This window comes from Adiantum capillus-veneris, chromosome 15, assembly GCF_014529385.1.
Source record: "Adiantum capillus-veneris isolate H3 chromosome 15, ASM1452938v2, whole genome shotgun sequence".
Classification (NCBI taxonomy): Eukaryota; Viridiplantae; Streptophyta; class Polypodiopsida; order Polypodiales; family Pteridaceae; genus Adiantum; species Adiantum capillus-veneris.
This window is the reverse complement of record NC_140945.1, coordinates 75,569,963-75,590,738: the sequence shown is the minus strand read 5'-3', so window position 1 is coordinate 75,590,738 and position 20,776 is coordinate 75,569,963. Positions and strand designations below refer to the sequence as shown.

General features: G+C 42.5%; 1 protein-coding gene across 1 annotated transcript; it reads right to left on the bottom strand.

The window, feature by feature from the left end:
* Nucleotides 1-520: 520 nt before the first annotated feature.
* Nucleotides 521-5,230, bottom strand: LOC147440906 (uncharacterized). The gene has a single exon (XM_086482711.1). It carries the CDS (start codon nucleotides 5,228-5,230, stop codon nucleotides 3,983-3,985), a length of 1,248 nt encoding a protein of 415 aa, XP_086338837.1. The 3' UTR covers nucleotides 521-3,982.
* Nucleotides 5,231-20,776: the final 15,546 nt, after the last annotated feature.

Here is a 20,776-nt window from a genome sequence, read left to right as displayed (position 1 = left end):
CAGAAAAATCTTCGCTTAGCACAGCAGGCAACACATGTGACTTCAGACTCATCATTTCTGCTACATTCACTACTGAGCAGCTCCAATTCAATAAATTAAACCCAATATTGTCGCTTGCTCACGCAGGCTTCCACCTTGTCGTCATCGTCAATGGTAACACCAATAGATGAAAGGGATTCACATGTGTCCTTGACCTTTAGAACATGATCATTCAATGACAGGCATTATTAGACAGTAACACCATACTACCATGATCTGAAGTATCCCCTAGACCGCTGTTAATTGGATCGCAAACCTCGATATAAGAGAACACTCTACTAGAGTAACCCATGCTTGTCGAACAAGTGATAAAATCACGAGGCCTGCCTATATTATGCAAAAACATATCTACTAACATGTTTAATTTTAGATATAAGCAAAAACAAATTCAACCAAAAAAAAAAAAAACGCATGATCTAAATTCATACAAGGGTAGGACAAAAGTTGCTATAGCAAATCATAAGCAATCATTTACATTGTGAGATTGTAAGGTCTAGCTTACACTTGGGGCTCTGCGCAATACGTTGTCAAGTGAATCTATATTATATTGTATGATGCCTTAACAAATAAGCTACAAAGTAAGTCTATCTTATATTGTGTGATGCCATGACAACAGTTTGAATGTTCTATCATACTTGAGCAAAAAAGAGATTGAGAATCCTATCAGCACAAAGAGCTCTAAGCTATGCATGTTTGAAGGGAGGCATGCACATTGTCCTTTTATCAATGTCTAAAAATCCTTCTATGAGTACAATTTTGCAAAAGAATTAGGACCTTTCCATTGCACAAAATTGAAGCGATGCTTGCAACAATCATGCTACATCAAGGAAAATAATCTCTCTTTTTGACATTGCAATGATCTCTTCTTGTGTTGAATTGATCTCCCTTGGAAACATGTTATAATCTTCATAAAATATGTATGGAGCTTCACTAGGTGGCATTGAGAGCAGTATGGACAACCTTGGATAGTGACCTATTGCACCAATATGGTTCCAAGAGGAACAAATATTCCAATATTAATTCATTGTATTATTTTTTTAATGTCGAATCCTACTAGATAAGCCACTAAAATGAATTGATCAAGAATATGCCTTATTTCATGCAAGCGCTCTCCTTTATATGAAAAAATAGCTTCATTGAATTGCTAAAACACTATTTTTTAGTAGCGGGGCTATGGTTACACTCTTTTGAAGTTGGAGATTCTCACCAATAGATATTTCATAGCTCAAACATCACAAGAGGCAGATCGTAAACAACATAACAAGAGTGACTGACTGATAGGTGTGGATCTATCCCAAAGGTGTTATCGGTAGCTTTATCACAGTAGCCAAGTGAAGACGAAGTGCAATCAAGAGAATCTGGATTCTACCTTCGGTTAAATGTATACCACTCAAAAATACTTGAAAAATACACCATGCTTTATACTCCCTCAGAGGATGTATGATGAGATGAGTGCGTTGATGATTAGTCTCGGTGCATTAACTTTCTATATCAGATTGGTGATTTTGCGCATCGATTTTTACCCTCACTAGAGGCTACTTAGAGCGCACATGCCAAAGCACCCTTAAGTCGAGGCACTAAATTGTGTGTGTGTGTGTGTGTGTGTGTGTGAGTGAGAGAGAAGCTGCTCTTGAAGCACCAAATAAACAACAAACACAGAGACAGAGAGAGAGAGAGAGAGAGAGAATCTATTATACCTACGTCACAGAATGACTAAATCTTCATTATTATGTGCTTGACCTCTCGATCAGCTTAATACTCTCTCTCTCTCTCTCTCTCTCCCTCTCTCTCTCTCTCTCACACACACACACATGCACGCACACACTCATAAGCCTATGCAAGCAAGCATCCATGCTAACCTGTCCACTTCATAACTCTCTCGATCTCTTGATCTCTCTCTACATAGACGAGGATTTCACTGCAATACCCAGATCCATCTTGATACAAAGACCGTCAATGACCAGCCTTTACAACAAAGTCATCACATCAGCAAATGCAAGGCATTGATGATCATGCGCAATAGCAGCAACAGCAAGGCCGCTTGATCAGCCAATAGCAGCAAGACGCATATTTAACTCATCAAGCTAGCGGCACATTCAAGTTTAGCAAATATGGCGAAGATCCTCTCTAATTCCTCCCCATGAGCTATTTGTGAAGGCGTAGAATTAGTACTTGAGAAGAAGTAGCAGGGTGCCCTACATCAGTTATGTTCAACTTCTAGAATTAGTACTTGTGCAATAGCAGTAGTAAGGTGTTGCATCTTACACGAACCCCCATAGTAGCTATTATGTTCAGCTACAATCTCAAAGCTCCCATGTTGATGAGCATGAGATGGTACAGATGCATGAGCATATGGGAATCAAACCTAGCCCCAATCTTGGTGGATACACAAAATAGTAACAACAACAGCAGCTTGTGAGCATAGGGAATGCTACTAGCTATTAATTTGTTGAGCGGAATATGGAGGCAAAGTCTAAATAGTACAATGATATTGAACCAAGGAAAATGTAAGAATATGAGGGGAGCATGCAGAGAACCTAAAACAAGAGATGGGCGATCAGCAGGATGGATCATTGTAAGAGGAGCGTGAAGCAGTGGGTGAGGTCCATGCAAGCTGTCTGTCCACCAAGCTACATTGAAGGGACAATCCAAAACTAAGCTCGTCTGGGGGCAATGCAAGTCAATGCAAGTCAGAAGGACCCTGCTCCCAACATCATAGCCGCTCCTCCTTCTACCTCCCTTGCAACATTTCGTGTTGCTTGCATACAATCATAGCCTAGAGTTGTTGGCACATTTCTTGTGATTGTTGTGGGCTCCGATTACCATACATATGTCGAAGAGCTTGAGGGTTTTGACAGCAAGCCTCAAAAGCTCGCAGTTGAAAGAGTAGAGTGGGTCGAATCGGCTCCAGAAGCAAATGCACCAACGTGTTGATAATGTTAGTGGCTATAGCAGGATCATTGACGAGAAATGGGTACGGCTGCACCCCTGACAAATCTGCCCTCACATGGCCTAGCCATGATATGCTATTTAGAGTAGATTCTACTTCCTTACTTGCCCCATACGCGCATCCGTGCAGAGCCCAAAACAGATGAGCCTGCAGCTCTATTCTTGGTTCCTGAGCCTAGAACCCTGGCAAACTTACAGCCACTACCTGCTTCGGCCAGACATCCTGTGACTTAAGATACCCACATGTCAAGGATATCCCTTGTTGATTATGATACATATAGCTGATTGGATCCTTGTTCTATCCCTCAATGAATGGTGGCCAAATGTTGCGCTTGTAATCTCCAAAGAGTTTTGTGTATGCAAAATCCAGAATGTCAAGCTGATCTGCCTCAAAATAGCCCACATTCATTGCTACCCTAAACACTTCCTCATGCAAGCACCTGAGCACGTTCTCTTGAACAGCGGCCTTGCCAGATGGTCTGCTCTCACTCTGTGAAGGACGGGGTGGAGGAAGGCAGACAGAATGACGATGCAAGAATCCAACAAGATGAGCCCGTAGAAAACACAAAGTGCATAGGAAAGAATTTAATGGTATTCTCTCTAGATCCGTTGACAGAGAGGGCTTGGCTGGGGGGGAGGATAAAGCGGGCAATTGAGGAGATGAGGCCAGCAGAGGCCAAGATTGAAGTCAGGGCTTGGCCTAAGGCGTTTGGCCGAAGGCGTCCAAACGTTTGGCTTTGATGTAATGTGTGTCCTTGAAGGCAAGCCCTTCAGGGTGAGGGCTCTCACAAAACAGAGTAACAGCTTGAAGTAATAGGATAGGGCCAAGCTTGAAGTAATGGCTTCCTAATTTTCTTGGGAATATACTCTTTTGAAGGAGAACACCTTACAAGGATTTTTTTTTTTTTTTTGAGAAAACATGAAATTGGATTAAAAAAGGGGTGGAGCTTTAAAACAGTGCCTCACAGGAGGGAAGAAAGGCATCCCGACTTCTTTACAAAGATAAGGCCAAACAAATCATCCTAAGTCTATCTGAGGAGTAATATGAGAGCAATACATCCCGCCAACACTGCCACCTTAGGCACTTTTGAAGAGAGTTAAGAGGCTGACTGTACACTTTTATCATCTGTTTGGAGGATTTAACAGTTATTCTTTTAAGCTCCATGGAGAAAACACAAGAGTTGTCTTTGAACTGAGATTGGAATAATGCTTCATTCCTTTGGGTCCAGCAGGCCCATAAATACTCCATTCTCCATAGATTCCACAGGGGGATGTCGAGTCTATTACATTCTCCAAGGAGGATTTCATTAATTGTAAGAGGTTGAGGGTGTAGGGTCGAGCAACAGTAATGAATCATCTGCAGCTTTCTCTTGTTATCTTTGCAGCCAAAAAAGATGTGTGATAAGTCTTCTTCTGCCTGACATCTTTTGCATTTTCCATCTCCAAATTTAGCTTTAAGTGCTCTGGCTCCAGTCCATACACCTTGATGCATAATGGACCAGGCAAGATAGCTATGCTTAATGGGGTAAGCAAAACTCCAAATACATTTAAATCTGTAGCTCCATTGCCTTGAGTTCCATTGCAAGTTCCATTTCTTATTCAGATTCTTCCTTAGTGTTTCATCAAAATTTGGAACCATGTTGTAGCTAGAGATGGTTTTCCAGGCCCATTCTTTGACATTTCCATGCTTAGTCCTAGCTGTCTCTTCAGTTTGGAGCAGGTCTTTAAGCTCAGTAATCCTGTTCAAGAGTTCAGAACAACAGCCAGGAGATAGATTAGTGTTAGAAAGCATTTCAGGTGAGACCCAATCACCATTTCTATACAGGTCTGCCCATTTGTGGAAGCCTGCTTTGAAGCATTTATGAGCCTTGATATTAAGTTTTCTTCCTGTTTTCTGAGGGATGAAACCAATACATATAGAGTCCTGCATCAGAAAGTCATGAGACAAGGCCTTTTTCAAGGAGATATGCATGCTTTTCCTAATCTCAAACCAAGACTTCCAAAGAGCAACAGTTAGGGTGTTGCCTGCAGGTGTCAGCTTGACAGTGGAAGTGATAGTATCCCACAAGGAGAGATTTTTCCAAGCTTTATAAGACTGTACTGAGAATTTGCTAATATTTCTTTTGATGAGACAAGCCCATAAATCATCAGAAGACACAGATCTAGCTATCCACTTACCTGCCATCTTGTGGGCTAGCTTTTCTAAATTCAGAATGCCCAGACCTCCTCTTATTTTGGGCATACAACAAGTGTTCCAAGAAACTTTTGCAACCTTATGAATTTCATCTGTGCCCCCCCACAGAAATCTTCTGGCAAGGGTTATGACCTGGTTCAGCTGTTGGTGGGTTTCCAGCAAGATAGGTAATAAATTATGGATGGCAAGATATAGTGATTGAGCACAAAGGATCTGGGAGCCAGATTAGGCTGCATGTTTTGCCACATCAAAACCTTCTTCCTGAATCTGTCCATGACCCAGTCCCACCTTTGGGCCATTGTCACCTTAAAGCCCATAAGTATGCCAAGTAATCTGAAAATGTGTCCATCACAGGAAGAATCTGGCAACCAGCATCAATCATTGATTGTGGGACTGAACCTTTTGAAGCTTTAACTCCTGTTTTCTGATGGTTAATCTGAGAGCTACTGGCTATATAGAAAGTGTTTAAACAGTTCAAAAATGCATTAGCAAACCCCTGATCAAGTTTACACAGCGCATTAGTGTCATTTGCCAACATCTGAAGGCATAAATCAACATCTGAGCCTGCAATTTGAATACCCTTGAGAAAGCCTTTTTGCATCTGATCCTTTACCAACCATCCCAATGCATTTGAAACTATAGCAAAAAGAAGAGGTGCTATGGGACACCCTTTCCTTATGGATCTTTTGAGATTAATGAGGTCAGTTAAATCACCATTTATGGCTACTTTAGCATAAGCATTTCCAAGAAGAACATGCACAAACTTTATGAACCTTTTACCAAAACCAATATCATGCAGAGCTTGCAGAATGAAGTCCCACTCAATTCTATCATAGGCTTTATCAAAGTCAACTTTGAAGAACAGAAAGTCTTGTTCAATTTTATAGACATATTCCATGCCCTCCCAAAGAGAAATAATTGCATCCAGAATGAATCTTCCTTTAATAAACCCTTTTTGCTCTTTGAGGATGATTGTGTCCATCAAGGGGCTAAGTCTTCTGGCCAGGGCTAGAGCAAAAATTTTGTAGATAGAAGTCAGACAGGTGATCATGGGTCTCCAGTTATTCAACTCCTCCTTGCTACCTTGTTTATGAAGGAGTCTGACCACCCCAGTATTTATACAGGCTGGAAGAGATCCTTTTTTAACAGCTTCTTGCCACACTAGAATCAGGTAAGGGGTCACAAAGTCTTTGTACATTTTAAAAAATTCATTTGGTACTCCATCCAGCCCTCGAGATTTACCAGCTTTCAATTTATCAATGCATTCTCTGAGCTCCCCTTCAAAGATAGGTGCTTCCAGGGGGCTGGCCATTGAACTAGGCACAGTCTTCCCTCTAAGAAAGGCAATTTTTGCCCTTTCTTCTTGAGTCTTTTGGTCTCTTATGGGAGCTTCAGAGAATACTTTGGTAAAGTGTTCATAAGCAATGGTTAAATTCTCCTTTTGGGTCTGGGCCAAGAGACCTCCCTGTCCCCTGAGAGGGGGTATGAAATCCTTCGCCTTTTTCTTTTTAAGAAGTTGAAACATGTTTTTGGTAGGCCTGTCAATCTTGCCAGCCCAGTATTCCCTAGTGAAAGCAAGGGCATTGTTGGCTTCAAGGATCTCTTCCAGCCTGAGTTCATTTCTAAGCTCAGTGAGTCTCTTAGAGGGGTGGTCAGAACTGGCTGAGCTTTTCTCCAGCATGGAGAGCTCCCCATGTATCATCACTCTTCTTTTTTCTCTAAGGTCTTTGGCCATTTTTTCATATAAAGTCAGAGAATGCTGTATATGGTGCAGGGCTACTTCCCAAGCTTTGCCTGGGGAATTATTAGAACAGAATGCACAGTGAAAAATGCTTTTAATCTTTTCTTTTATGAAGTTTATACCAAGAAAATATTGATCTAAGTGAGGCCAAACAGCCTTATAATCAGTATCAGATCTCAACAGATCAATGAAGACAGGATTATGGTCAGATAAGGTCAAAGAAGCATCAGATTTACACTTAACCAACCAATGTTTCTGCAGCACATTAACCGACATATCGACTCTGTCCAATCTAGCAGCCCTGAAGCATTCACCAACTTGGTTGTTGCTCCAAGTAAATCCATAGTCTTCTGATACATCTATAATATTCAAGGCATCCAACAAGTCTAACCAGCATACTTTTTCTGTCCCTGCTAGAGTTTGACCAAGTGACCTTGACCTATCAGAGATATGTTTTACCATATTGAAATCACGTGCAATCAAGATTTTTTTGGGCAACCCAGCCAACTCTTTCCAGCATAGAGACCTTTCAGAAATAGCATTGGGGGCATAGACACTTACTATAGTGTAGTTGATTGGATCAGATAAAGTGACTGCAGTCCAAGTGCCTCTAGTGGACGACTTGGAGCTAGCAATTACCTTGGACCATTTGGAAGCAATTCCTACTGCACAGCCTCCTTTTCCACCACTGTGGTTAGTGAAAAACCAATTATACCTTGAGCTGATTCTATTAAGATTCATTTCCAGATTCTTTCCTGTTGTTTTGAGTTCCTACAAGCATAAAAAGTTAGGTTGCATAGACAAATCAGCAAGCCACTTTTTGATTACCATTGGCCTGGCTGCATCTGTAAGCCCTTTACAATTCAGGGTAAGGCCTTTGAGGTTAGGGCTTTTCATTTTTTAGAGTTTTGGTTTGGTTTAATCAATGATACAGAAGCCCTGTTAGGGTCAGTAGACTTCTCGACTTTTCTCTTGTGCTTAGGACCCTTGATGTTAGGTAAACTCTCTTTCTCTGCCTGGGACATCAAGATGTCTACAGAAGGTATGGGAGAGTTGTCTAGTTCCATCTTTTTTTTTTTATCTTCTAAGTCGAGTTCCCTGGTAAATTTGAGCATTTTTGCTGAAGCATCTTGCTGTATGCCTTGAGTACTCTGGACATACTCACTTTCACTTTCTGCTTCGGATGAGCCACCTGAGTTGGTATGCGGGCTAGAGAGGGGAATTTGCTTCTCATTAGCTGGGCCAGTGGGGAATTGATTGTCAGGGTCCAGGGGAAATTTAGGTGCCCCATTGGTCTCATTTGGAGGTTCAGCCCGAGGACGGACTGAGGGACCAGCAAATGATTCAAATACCTCCTCCAGGAGGACGTCAAAATAATTACTGTTAGCAGTAGACAGGGATTTTTTTCTTTGCCATTCTAGGCACAGGATTTTTGAAAGCTTGTTGGTTGACCTTGGGCAATTGAACTTTAGGGTCTTTATCCGATTGATGAGCGGCTTTTTCTTTGATTAGGGAAGGGCATTCCCTTATAAGATGACCTTGTTGAAAGAAGTGGAAGCACGAGTTAGGTAGGTTGTGGTTCAGAATTTTCTGCTCATGCAACAGAGTCCCAGTACAGTCCCTGATTGGGATTTTGGATTGAGGGATTTTACTAATGTCAACTTCAATGAGAAGTTGTGGATCCCATTTAGGGTTTATTCCACCCCTAGCCTTTTGCCCCAATACCTTTCCAATAGAATTACCCAAATTTCTCAGTCAAGGATAATATTCAACTGGAAAATCTGGGAAATCGACCCAGACAGGTACCTTTGTTGGCTTCTCTCCTTTAGGGTTGAAGCCCTTGTACCATTTGTAGAAAGAGATAGGGGTGTTTTTGATAAGCCATTGCCCTTCAGAGATTACTTGTAAGGCGCTGGTAGCATCTTCAAAAAAGAAGAGATAGTAGTTGTTCGGTAGATACTGAATATGCTAAGGGTAGAGGTTTCTGCTTTCCCAGTTGGAGGCTACCCATGTTTTCAGAGTATCCAAAGAAGGTCTTGGTCCATGACAGAGCCCTATAACTACTCTGTCAGGCAGTTGGGAGAACCAAGCTTGAAGGTCTTATTTTTTAATAACAATGCCCTCTAATGATTCAGAGGAGGTACCTGATTCTGTATTACCTTGAGGACTACCAGGAGGGGCATTTATGTTCTGAGTGTCTAAATTAACACCATCTGAGTCTGTACCTTTGCTTTGGCCCTGCCACTGAAGCCCATGTGGCAATAGAGGAACAAAAGGGATATTATGTGCATTGAGAGAATCAATGTCATCCATAGGGAAACCTTCATGTATATTCCAAGTAGGGCTATGGAACTTAGAAGGGTTAGGTAACATACCTGCTATCCCATGTTGAAGCACATTTGTAAAAGTTCTATCTTGCTGTCCTCTGATAGCCTCAGCATACATTTGAACAGGAGACCTTTTTAGCGCTTGAACAGGAGTCCTTTGTATTGGTTGAAGGTTGCTTGTACCCGCTGCGGGTTTGAAGCTACCCGGCATACCACCAGGGGTATCTCCTAGTTGAGTGAGTTGGGGTTGGCCCTTTGGGCTTCCGACCCTCTGAGTGTTTGAAAGGGGGCGATTGAGGCGAACATGGGAGGAAGGGCTGGTAAGATCCATGAAGTTTGAGGGGAGATGGGGCGTGAGCCCGTTTAACAGGGCGTCATGAAGAGCCATGCTTCAACCCCCCTTCGGGGGGAGAGTGTGTGCCAGGCAGGTGCAGCGCGATGGAGCTGGGGAGGAAGATGGTAAGGGAAGCAGGGGTAAGAAACGTGCGGTAGTACGGAAACATGCAAGCTTGACAAAACTCTCTCTCAGAATCTCAAGCATGTATCAGCAGTCTCCTTACAAAGATCTTAGAAGACACCTTTGCATTGAGAAAGTGATCCAAATCAGGACTGTTGGAACTTGGGCCTAACCTGTGTCCTATACTTTAATGTCTCTTGAGACGAGCATTGAGCATGGTGGCAAGTACCCAAAACACTCTTTTCAATATTAACTTGGAATCGTGCAACATTTGATGGATGGAGAGAGAGAGAGAGAGAGAGAGAGAGAGAGTGAGTGAGTGAGAGCAAGTCACATCAACCAAATGTATTGCATCCACTCATAACACAAATAGGAGAGTTTCTTCAAAGAGAATAAACCATTTATTTATTTTTATGTGAACTCTCTCTACTTAGACATCAATATTACCATTGAGAAAAAGGTAAAAGCTTAGTTAGAACTCCAACATTTCACACTTTGAGAGGCACCCAAAATCTTTTTCATCATTGCTTTTACACGCTCTTCATTTCATGAATGTCCGCTATCATATTCAACCAATCAAATTTTTTCTTTACAAAAATTAAAAACCGAAATTGTCTTTAATTTTTTTTGTATTTTCCAACAGCAAAAAGGAAACCCATCTCTATAGCCTTTGCCTTTGGCAGGCCAAAAAGAGAGTGTTTTAAGTTTAGTGACTTCAATCTGATACTATGACATTCTTGGGCTAGAATAATGCTCGAAACAAGGCTGGCACTAATTTGCCAACGACGGCACTGCCTGAGAGAGAGAGAGAGAGAGAGAGAGAGAGAGAGAGAGAGAGAGAGAGAGAGAGAGAGAGGGAGATTTGGTTACACTAAGTCATAGAAACATAGGGAAATGGTCTCACTTGTTGCACTGGAGTGTAGAGAGATACGGGGACACAGAAGATGGAAAGAGAGGGAGTGAGAGAGAGCTAGAGGGAGGCAATGTCAAAATTGAAATGTTAATATGAAAGCATGCAGTGTTGATATTTTAACATACACTAGTATGGCCGGTAGCCTTCGGCTCTCTTTCTCTCTCCCTCTTTATTGCGTGCATAGGGGCTTCTTTCAGTTTTGGAGTTTAGCCTTCATGTCGTAGATTTTGACACGTGTAAAGGACACGTGATAGATGTATTGCACAAGGCCCCTTTGCTATGGGTCAAGGGAAGTAGGCCAATTAAAGATTTCACAGAGCTGATATTTGCCACTTGGACTCCCTCCACGTTGTTGCTTGGACGCTTGGAGTGCTAATATTGCAAATGTGGATGGCAGGAGGCCAACAACAGAGCTACTGCACCATACACATTTGCTATGGGTCAAGGGAAGTAGGTCATAAGTAGGCCAATCAAAGATTGCATCAAGATAATATCTGCCACTTGGACTCCCTCCACGTTGCTGCTTGGACACTTGGGTTGTTCACAATTCATCTTCGTTGACTATAGTTCAGATCTCGACCAATCGTTCAACTCAAGGTTCTAACGTTCTGGAGCTTTCGACTCTTCAATTACTTGCTCGGGCTTGAAAGTGAGCACTTGAGGAGCAGGATTCAAAGCTCGTGATGGGAAGTAAAAAAGACGGAGCATATTGGAAGCTTTGAGATCTAGCGTGCTCTATCTGCAGGTCAAGTGGCGAGCCACATGAGACTCTGCATAGCATTCGTAGCTCTAATTGGGCATATGAGTAGGCCATGCTTTTTTACATGGGAAGCAATGCTCATGTATCCCACTTTGAAGTGTACATTTCCAGGTTGCAAATAAAATGTCCCGATTGCAATTTCATTGGACCTCATTTTAAAGGTCAAAACTTTTTAAGCATTTTTATTGTAGTCAATAATTTTTGGAGATTTTTTTATATGTTGAAGTTTACCTATAATAAACACGGCCAACAAAATGGTGCTTTTAGAGCACTGACATTAAGAAGGAATAATGAGAAGCCCCCCCCCCCTTTTTAGTGTTGGGGGAAAATGTGTCTCAGTTTTTTTTTTTTTTTTTTGGCAAAACCCACAATTGTGAGTGAATTATATTGATCATCTCAACAAATTACAAGAACTTGTTATGCTCATGTCGAGCTATCTGGGGAGCCACCCCTAACGACCTGCCCCCATGCTCTTGATACACCAGGTTCATTAACATGTTCTTCACTAATCTTCTGGTTTCATGATTTTGCCCTTACCTAAGCATTCCGCCGACAACAAGGCACAAGTAACCCTAGACCAATCATCCGAGTTTTGCTTGCAGCCGAGTGTCCATATTAGCACTCTGCTTTCTTGCATAATTTCTGTGAAGCTTGCCACCTCAGGAACTCCAACCCACGGCGGTTCCTTGTTTGCCATACATTATGTAAAAAGCAAAACCTGATAATTTGAGTGTAGATGAGGATGGCATGGCTACCCAAGTTCTTACCTCCAAGGAGTAAATCAGTCTTGAAAAAATCAAATTTTCATGTTCTTTGGACCCACTTGCAAATTTTTCCCGTTTCAGCCTATTATCGTGCCCTTTTCCAATTTCAAAATTGTCCAATTTCAAAAATGCCAATCGAGAGCAACGGGAAAAGGAGAAATGACACCCCAAAATAGAGAAAAACAATGCAAAAATTCAAAAAAACTTATTATCTAACATTTCCTATTTCAAGGAAATGATTTTTCCTGAACACTATGAGTCACCCCAATAAAAAGGCATGTGTTGAGGCATTCTCAATAATTTGAGATATACTATACTTTGAGCAATGACGACTGGGTAGACCCTGTTTTCTAAGGGTGAAAGACTCAAGCAAAGCTGCACCTGGCATTTGGGGTTCAGAGCGAGCGGGGAGGAAACCTTTTTTTGGGCCACCGACCACAACTCAATCGGCCCCTTCAGAAGGGTCCGTTGTGTGTGTGTGTGTGTGTGTGTGTGTGTGTGTGTGTGTGTGTGTGTGTGTGTGTGAGAGAGAGAGAGAGAGAGAGAGAGAGAGAGGGCATGAGAGGAAGGGCTTTTGTCACCACCTAGAGCAACTGAAGGGTGAGAGAGAGAGAGAGAGAGAGAGGGAGGGGGGGCGGACATACATGATTGTTGTCGACTTGGCTAAGCAGCACCACCACTGTCCGCAATGTTGAAAGGGAGCTTGTCAAGGCATAGGCGGAACTGAAGGCATGGGAGGCTGCCGATTATAGAGCAGAGATCTCAATCGGACCCACCTAGAGCTTTTCAAGCTTGCTCGTCCTTTCAAGAAAGCTTTTCAAGCTTGCCATGTGACGGAGTGGGAGAGATGGTCGACGTCCTAGCGACAGAGTTGCCAACAGCGATCACCAGAGGAGGACAGAGCAGCGAATAACGTATGGAGAAGAGGGCATGGGGCTACTTTAAATCAGTCCTAGCCCGCAGTTTGAGGGAACTACATTGCGAAGCTGAGAGGAGAGAGAAAGTGCGTGCCCACAACCCAAGGGTGTTGCCAAGCTAGAGAGAGAGAGAGAGAGAGGGGGGCTGCAGCTCGAGGCTGCTGTAAATTGACGCCACAATATTGAGCGCCGCAATGGTTCCGCAGCTTGAGGTTACTGTATTGCTAGCGCCACTTTCTTGGCACTCCTCCATGACCCTTGCATAGATGTTGAGGTGTCGACTGAGCTCCCATTTGACCTACTCCCACGAAACCACGTTGCCAGCTAGCATGGAGATGATGGAGATAAAAAGGAGTGAGCCCTTGGCTGCATGGATTTGCAACCACGTGGAGCTCACTCCTCTCTTTTTAATATACATATAGATATAGACTAGCTTAATGTCAATGAGTTGTTTTGGTAATGAATTTTCTGTATTCTGAAAGTTTGAAGTCTCTGGAGATTTTTGGTTTGGTTGTTGAAAACAATGGAGCGATGATGTTTGATTTGATGTAGTGTGCTCTATGTAAGAGGAAATATGGAGTGTCCTCGACGTCCGCACAAGCCTTAGCGTTGTAGAGTCGAAATGCAGCATCTACGTTGCAGTGCAAGTGTGTACGTCCTTGCTCTAGTCGAATTTTATTTGTGGGGAGGACATTTGCAGAGCCTTCGCAACGTCCATGTGAATACTAAACTTTAAAGTAATCCATCATAAAAGTGCAAACAACTCTTGGGCATTGATCAAGTGAGTAGCTATTGGTCTCTCAAACCAATAGGCTTTGTCTTCTGGTACACCCACTTTTGTTTATAGGCTTTGTCTTCTGGTACACCCACTTTTGTTTCTTTGGGGGAGGTGAGTGAAAGGGAAGGGGCATTTTGTTACTTTTGTTTGAACTTAAGGAACATTCTGAGCAGTTGATAATGTTCCATTCTATCTTTTTTATGCATATGCCCTATCAACTGCCTTATTATTGTGTTAACTTTTCCTGTTTAATGCTTCACTAGTATAGCCTATGGCTTCGCCATCTCTCTCTCTCTCTCTCTCTCTCTCTCTCTCTCTCTCTCTCTCTCTCTCTCTGTCATTGTGCTTCCGGACACTGCAGGCCACACTCGCCGGTTGAAGGAGGATCTGACGCGTGGCAGGGGGGCAACCGGAATTCCCTCCCCCTTTATCTATTAGTATAGATTGTGGATGACTCTGCCATGCATCTAGAGTTATGACAAAATCTCAGTACGCAGATCTGTGTGTTGATGTGTGCATGTGCGCGCTTGTGTGTTGTGATCATACATTGGTACATAGTTCTACATCCACTATTGGGCGTTGACGACGTTAGTGGGGGATGCCACAGTTTTAGTCAATACACGAGGAGTCTATACCTTGCACTTTCCTCTAAAGGTGATTTTGAGCTTAACCGGGATGCATCTAGGTGTATATAAATGGAGTGACCCATTGGTTTTGATTGTAGGTGATTGTGATGAAAGTTTTCCTTAGTACCTACTTATGGCTAGCCGGCTTGACTATTTCAGATTTGTGTGAGAATAGTGCTTGGACAATGCCCTTGCTCTACCAAGAGGACGTAATTGCAACATAGTTACAGGAATGGCCATTTTGAGGTGTCCGTTCCCATTCCTAGTTGCCGTTCCGAATCCCCATTCCGTGTTTCAAACGTGAGTATCCGTAACAAGGAATGGCATTTCATGTCCATTGTCGTTCCCCATTTCCTGTTCCGATTTCCAGTTCCGGGTAACTATGAATTGCGAGCACAAGAGCATCCAATGTGGACGGTGGAGGGTACAGTGGCAATGGGGACAACCTTTGGGATCTTAGCTCTTGTGTGTGGAGCAACATGGCTGGTATCTCAAAAGTTAGAACTCAGGTTTTGAAAAAGATAGTTGAAATTATTTTGTTCTTATTTTGTGGCTTGAAGTTCTTTTTAGGAAAAATCACAAAAATATGTCCGAAATTTGTGGAAATTCCAAAATAGCCCTCAATTTCAAAAATTCTCAAAATACCACTCATATTTTACACAAAATTTCCAAAATTCTTTAAGTTTTTCCAAAATTTTAAAAGTACTTTAGTTAATCTCTCAAACATCTCAAAAGACTCTTTTCTTTGCAACTCTTCATAGGAACTAGGATTCTCTTTCAAATGAAGATAATAGAAGTAGGATTACACAAGGCATTTTGGGACCGAAATGGTTCAGTATTGGTGGACACAAATGCCTCCATTTGTGATTTAGTGTGGCGAAGATTTTTGTATAGGACAATGAAAGATAGATCTCTAGTAACAGACTTGGACACCCCAAGTCGAGAATTTGGTATGACACACAAGAGAATCACTTAAAATACTTCACAACCTTTAAAATTTAAGTCGACTTGGTCCGACGTAGTTCCGTGCCCACAGGTGTTGGCCCCAGAACTTGGCGCCCCTTTCGGTATTTCTTTATTATATTAATTCTTGAGCAAAGTACAATAGTCGAGGGGTCTTCTGCTCTCAGACTCTGCGTCTAGATGCTTTCAAGAGTGAGGCCCCAAAGGGTCTATTTATTCTTACAAGGGTTGCTCCAAAAGCTTCTAACTTAAAAGCAATTATAGTCCCAAAAGGATCTGTTAAAAAACCTGCCCATAAAGCAAGCAGCGCAATTTGCAAAATTTTGCACAATAGCCACGTCAACATGTCAATGAGATATGTGAAAATCTGTACTGCTGTCATGTGGCATCTGTTTGTGTGAAATCTGGGCCTAGTATGATAGTTTTCCACCACATCATCCTACTCTGTCCGCGGGTGGTCATGCCACGTCATCATTTTGTGACATACCCCCCTCTTGAAAGAATTGTAATTGCCCTCGATTACACTTGCAAAAACACACATAAGCCATAAACAAGTTTAGTAGACACTGACTCTAAGTATCGACGCACTAAACAACACAAATTCAACACTTGTACAAAGATGACAGTCACATCACAATGAGATCATATCACATAAAGTCTAGGACCGTGATTCCTGGCAACGTATTTAGCAATTGCATCTATATCCATGTCTTATTTCATTCATAAAATAATGCTAGTTCATCCATAATTTACTATCTAATATCTGAGTATCTCCTCGCCCTTTTGAATTTTAAATCTGTTTATCATCCTTATTCTTGTGCCTTTTTGGGGCACCGTGCAGAGATATGTCCTTTGATGGCGGGAAAAAAGAGCAGTGCAATCGGGTGTCCTCTGTACTCGTGCACACTCCACAAACCACGCCTCATGCAAACAAACGAAGAACAAAACAAAGGGGGCACCACCCTTAATTAAGAGGTTTAGGGACCTCACACATAGTGCACATAGGCAAGTGAGACTTCTGGCATTATGATGGCATCAAAACATATGGCAAAACACATAGAAACGAAGCTTAGGGACCTTATGTAGCATATATATACACAAGACATCAGCTTAACAATACAACGGCATCTGATCATACATAACAAGGATATAGAGAAGCAAGCCAAGGATGGCATAACCCCTTGTCAAAAACAATCAACCCAGCAAGTAGGTATGATCCTACTAGCAACACATCAATACCTTAGAGAATGATAGCGAGGATGGTGGCCATGGAGCATGAGAGAAGACTCCTTATTTAGGTTTTAGGGCTAGTAATGTAGCATACTAGAGGGAGAGAGAGAGAGGGAGAGAGAGTAGAGCTCCATCCATAGCTCCTCGTTGTGAGCAATGTCGTCATAGCTTCATTGCTTGGTGAAGTGGGTGAAGTGTTGTGTTTTGAGTGAGAGAAGGCCTCCTTATATAGGTTTCTGAGAGGGTTTAGGATTAGGGATAAACATGCTTAAATCCGCTGATTGGGGTCACTTTTTGCTTAGGGTGGTCAACAGATTGAGGTCACCTGATATGTCACCATCAAGATATTCTCTAGAGTGATGTGAGAGGGGAGGGTAAATGCTGATTTTTCTGATTGTGACACATGGGGATAAGGCCTTGACCAGCATTTAAGAGCAGGTAGGTGGCTGTTGAAACTGGAGGTTCTGCACATGTCAGGGGGGGGACCTGCTGGGTCCTCCTGAATATCAAATTCTCAAAAAATCCTCAACCATGGCTTCTTTTGACACGTGTTCTTTGAAAAAATCAGCATGTCTCTTTTCAACTCAAAAGTCTTTATCCCTGTTGACTCACCTTTACCATAAGATTTTCCCCTTTTCTCCTCCTGTAACTGCATTGTTGATGCCCAATCACTGCTTCTAGTAACAGTGAATTGTTGCCTACCAAATACTTATGGTGCAGTAAAAAATATTTACCATGGGTAAAAAAAGTTACTGTAGGTAAAAAGTGATTTGTATTTACCATGTAGGTGAAAAATATTTATTGTAGGTAAAAAATATTTACTGTCGGTAAAAAAGTGAAAACGGAGTATGCTGTGCTGTGAGTCCACACGAACATCCTCGTGTAAATTTCACTAGAAATTCACACCTAGAATGGGCTATTCTGTAAGATATAGGTTGTAGGCATGCATAAGAGCTCGTTCCCACGTATCTTCTGTCCATGGCACTTTTTACTCTTTGGTGCTTGTGAAGTAGATTTTTCTTCTCTTTCGAGATCCCTTGGACTAGAGTATCCTCATCTCCCCAACAACTGACTGTGCTTTTATTGCATCTTCAGAAGGGGTCCTAAAAACCATGCATCATATAGCCCTCCCCCTTAAGCTAGAGGTATTTGATGCCTCTAGTTGTAGGTTGTGCTACAATAGGGTTCTCTTGAATACTTACCTACCTGGTACCAATTGAATTTGCCATGTTACTACTTTCTTGGCTGATGCACCCTGTTTAGTCCTTTCTGATGAATAATAGTATCCATCCATGACTAACAACTAGTCTCCTAGACCCTTGAAAGCCATACCCCATCCATTGTCAATATCCGCTTTCACTGGTAGCATTCTCTTTTTTTCTTTTTTTTCCTCTTTTTTCCTTTTTTTTTTTTCCCCAAACCCCTCGTTGAGCATTCATGCTCAACCATAGTATTATTTAGGTAAAAGATGACTGTATAGAGAGAATTATATAACATAGAGCTATAGACTGTATAAGAAAAATGATAGTATAGTGGCTATATAGATAGGATAGAGATAGAGAAAAAAGCATCTGCTACTGCATCACCCTCCAGGGTCAAATGGAAAGCTCAAAGCTCCCCCACGCATGGTGTAGAATCCACCTGGATCAAAAGTAAAGCATTGCTCATTGCCATCAACCTGTAAAACATGTATATCCAAGCCTTCCTTTGCACTTGTAGGCCAATAGACAGGCCACCCTTCCAGCTCTTTATAGCATGGAGCTTCGTCACCCTGCATCCATAATCCTTCGTGTCCACTATAAGCATACTTGCCATCACTTGAGAAACCTGAATCATAAGCAGCTATCCTACCATCTGCTACAGAACCCTCCATGGTATAGTCCACTTCAAAAAAACCTCGCCATTGACACAAAAATATATGTAAAGCAACCTCCAATAACACATGTATCCATAGCATCACATAACATAGCAAGACCCTGCCATTTACCTCCACTTGCTGCATAGCCAAGCAAACCTGATCACTTTTCAAACCTGTATCCAAACCCTCTGTAAACGTCTCCACAACCATCTCTTTATACTTAGAAACATGACCTACTAGAGCTTCAACCTGTGCAAATACCTCATCACCAACAAGGGTGACGGCACCTTCCTTTAATTGGATATGGTGTTGGGTTACCGTCACTCCTTTAATGTGCTCGTAATCAGTTATAAAGAGGCCAGCATGCTTCTTTAGTACCTGCAAATAGGGTTCTCTCTCTTCTTCTAGTAGGTCCTTAGCTAGCATCTCCTCTAAGCCTGTGGCTTCTTCCTTGTTTAGAGAGTCTTGACCACCTTCTCCTTCTAGGTTTCACAGTATTATACCCATGAATTCCAAAGAGCTAGCATCCTCCTCAGATGACTCATCCTCAGATGAAGAGCAGCTGCTTGTGCTCCATTCATCCATAGAAGTCTCCATCTCTAGGTCTTGTTGTCTACCCTGCTTCATGTCATACACAACTTTTTGTTGCTTGCCACCTACCTTATGATTTGGTCACAACTCAAGGGAACCTGTCTCCCAATCTTGCCTAGCTTTCATAGCCATAAGCCAAGGTCTTCCAAGGATTAGCGGATAGCCCTCCCCCTTAGTTGGGATCACATAAGCATCAATTGAGATTGCCACACCAAAAGCTGAAACCTTCACTCCATTAACCTTTCCCACACAAGCCACCCTTACATTGTTTGCCATCTTAGCTTGTAAGGAAGTTTGCTCGTTTACTTCCAAACCCAACCTGTGCATTAATTTCTCTGTCATAACACAAATCTCGGCTCCACCATCTACGTACACATTGGAGACTCGCTGACTCTTAATCTCTGCATCAATGACTGGCACGATATCCTTCATGCCTCTTGCACTAATAGACCCAACTGACTTTGCCTTAGCCCTCCTGGTGCTGACCATCTTAGACCAGGTTCTACGCATCTTTGGGGAAAGGTGGAGGAGTTTCTGCCATGAAATCTTTGGTCCTTGCTTACTCACATCTGCTACCAGGTCGTAAGGTATGGATCCTACCCCAAGTGGAAAGTCTTCTACTCCTATGTGCCTCCTTGACCTACTCTTCCTTTTCTTGTCTCCTATCACTTGGGAGGAACCCTCATTCCCTTTATCCGGCTCTGAAGCTTCCATTTCATCAGTTCTTTGTCTCCTAACTCTCTTTATTGGCATGGCAACAGCTTCCTCCATTTTTTCTTTCCCTTTATCCTTACCATTGTCAAGACTTATGACAGAGACAGCCCTATCCTCCCCTCCCGATGGTAGTGGAGGGATCTCTGTTGGTGCTTGCGGTGATGAAGGAGGGGGTCTCAATATTTGGATTGGTGGAGCCACGTGTGCATTTTGTCCATTTAGTGGCCTAGCTCGAGGAGGAGTGACTTGCTGGCGAGGAGGCCGTCTTTGATTACCATTTCCTTGATAGCGTCGTGGATGGGGGCAATAATACATGCCGTGACCTACCTCTCCACAGTTGTAGCAAATGTACTCACGTGCTTGCCTTTGTCCTTCTTGTCTATTTCGTTCATTTCCTGGCTGGGGAGCCCTTACACCTTGAACCAGATTGATGGACAGGCTCTCTAGTTGATTGGTGATTTGTTGAAGTAATTCTTGTTGAGAGGACTCTTGGTCTGTTGCTCCTGTCCCTGTTACTACCCTTGCCGTAGGTTGAGCTAGCGGTGGAAGCTCCATTCCCCCTTGTAGTTGAGCTTGGAATTTTAACTTCCTATCCTTCTCCCTTGCATAAGTCATAGCTTTATCAAAGGTATCTGGGAATTTACCTTTCACCTTTTCTCGAAGGATGGGGTAAAGCCCTGCCAGGAAACAGTCCTTCTTTAGGCATTCTGGCGCCCTTTCTCCTTCACCTAGTGATGCACACCATTTCTCCCACAGGTTGGAAAACTTTCCTTCATAGCTTCTATAGTCATTGGGTGATGTTTGGCGTAGCTCTAAGAGCTGTCTCCATATCTCCTCTGGAGGCTCATGGTGGCAAAATTCTTCGATGAAGGCCATCTTTAAGGACTCCCAGTCTCTTCTTTCTTCAAGTGCCAAAGTTTGATACCATAATTTTGCACCTTCCCTCAAGACCAAA

What these genes read in the sequence shown, in the direction of transcription:
- LOC147440906 (XM_086482711.1), bottom strand. Translation starts at nt 5,230, where the DNA reads ATGCCCAAAATAAGAGGAGGTCTGGGCATTCTGAATTTAGAAAAGCTA.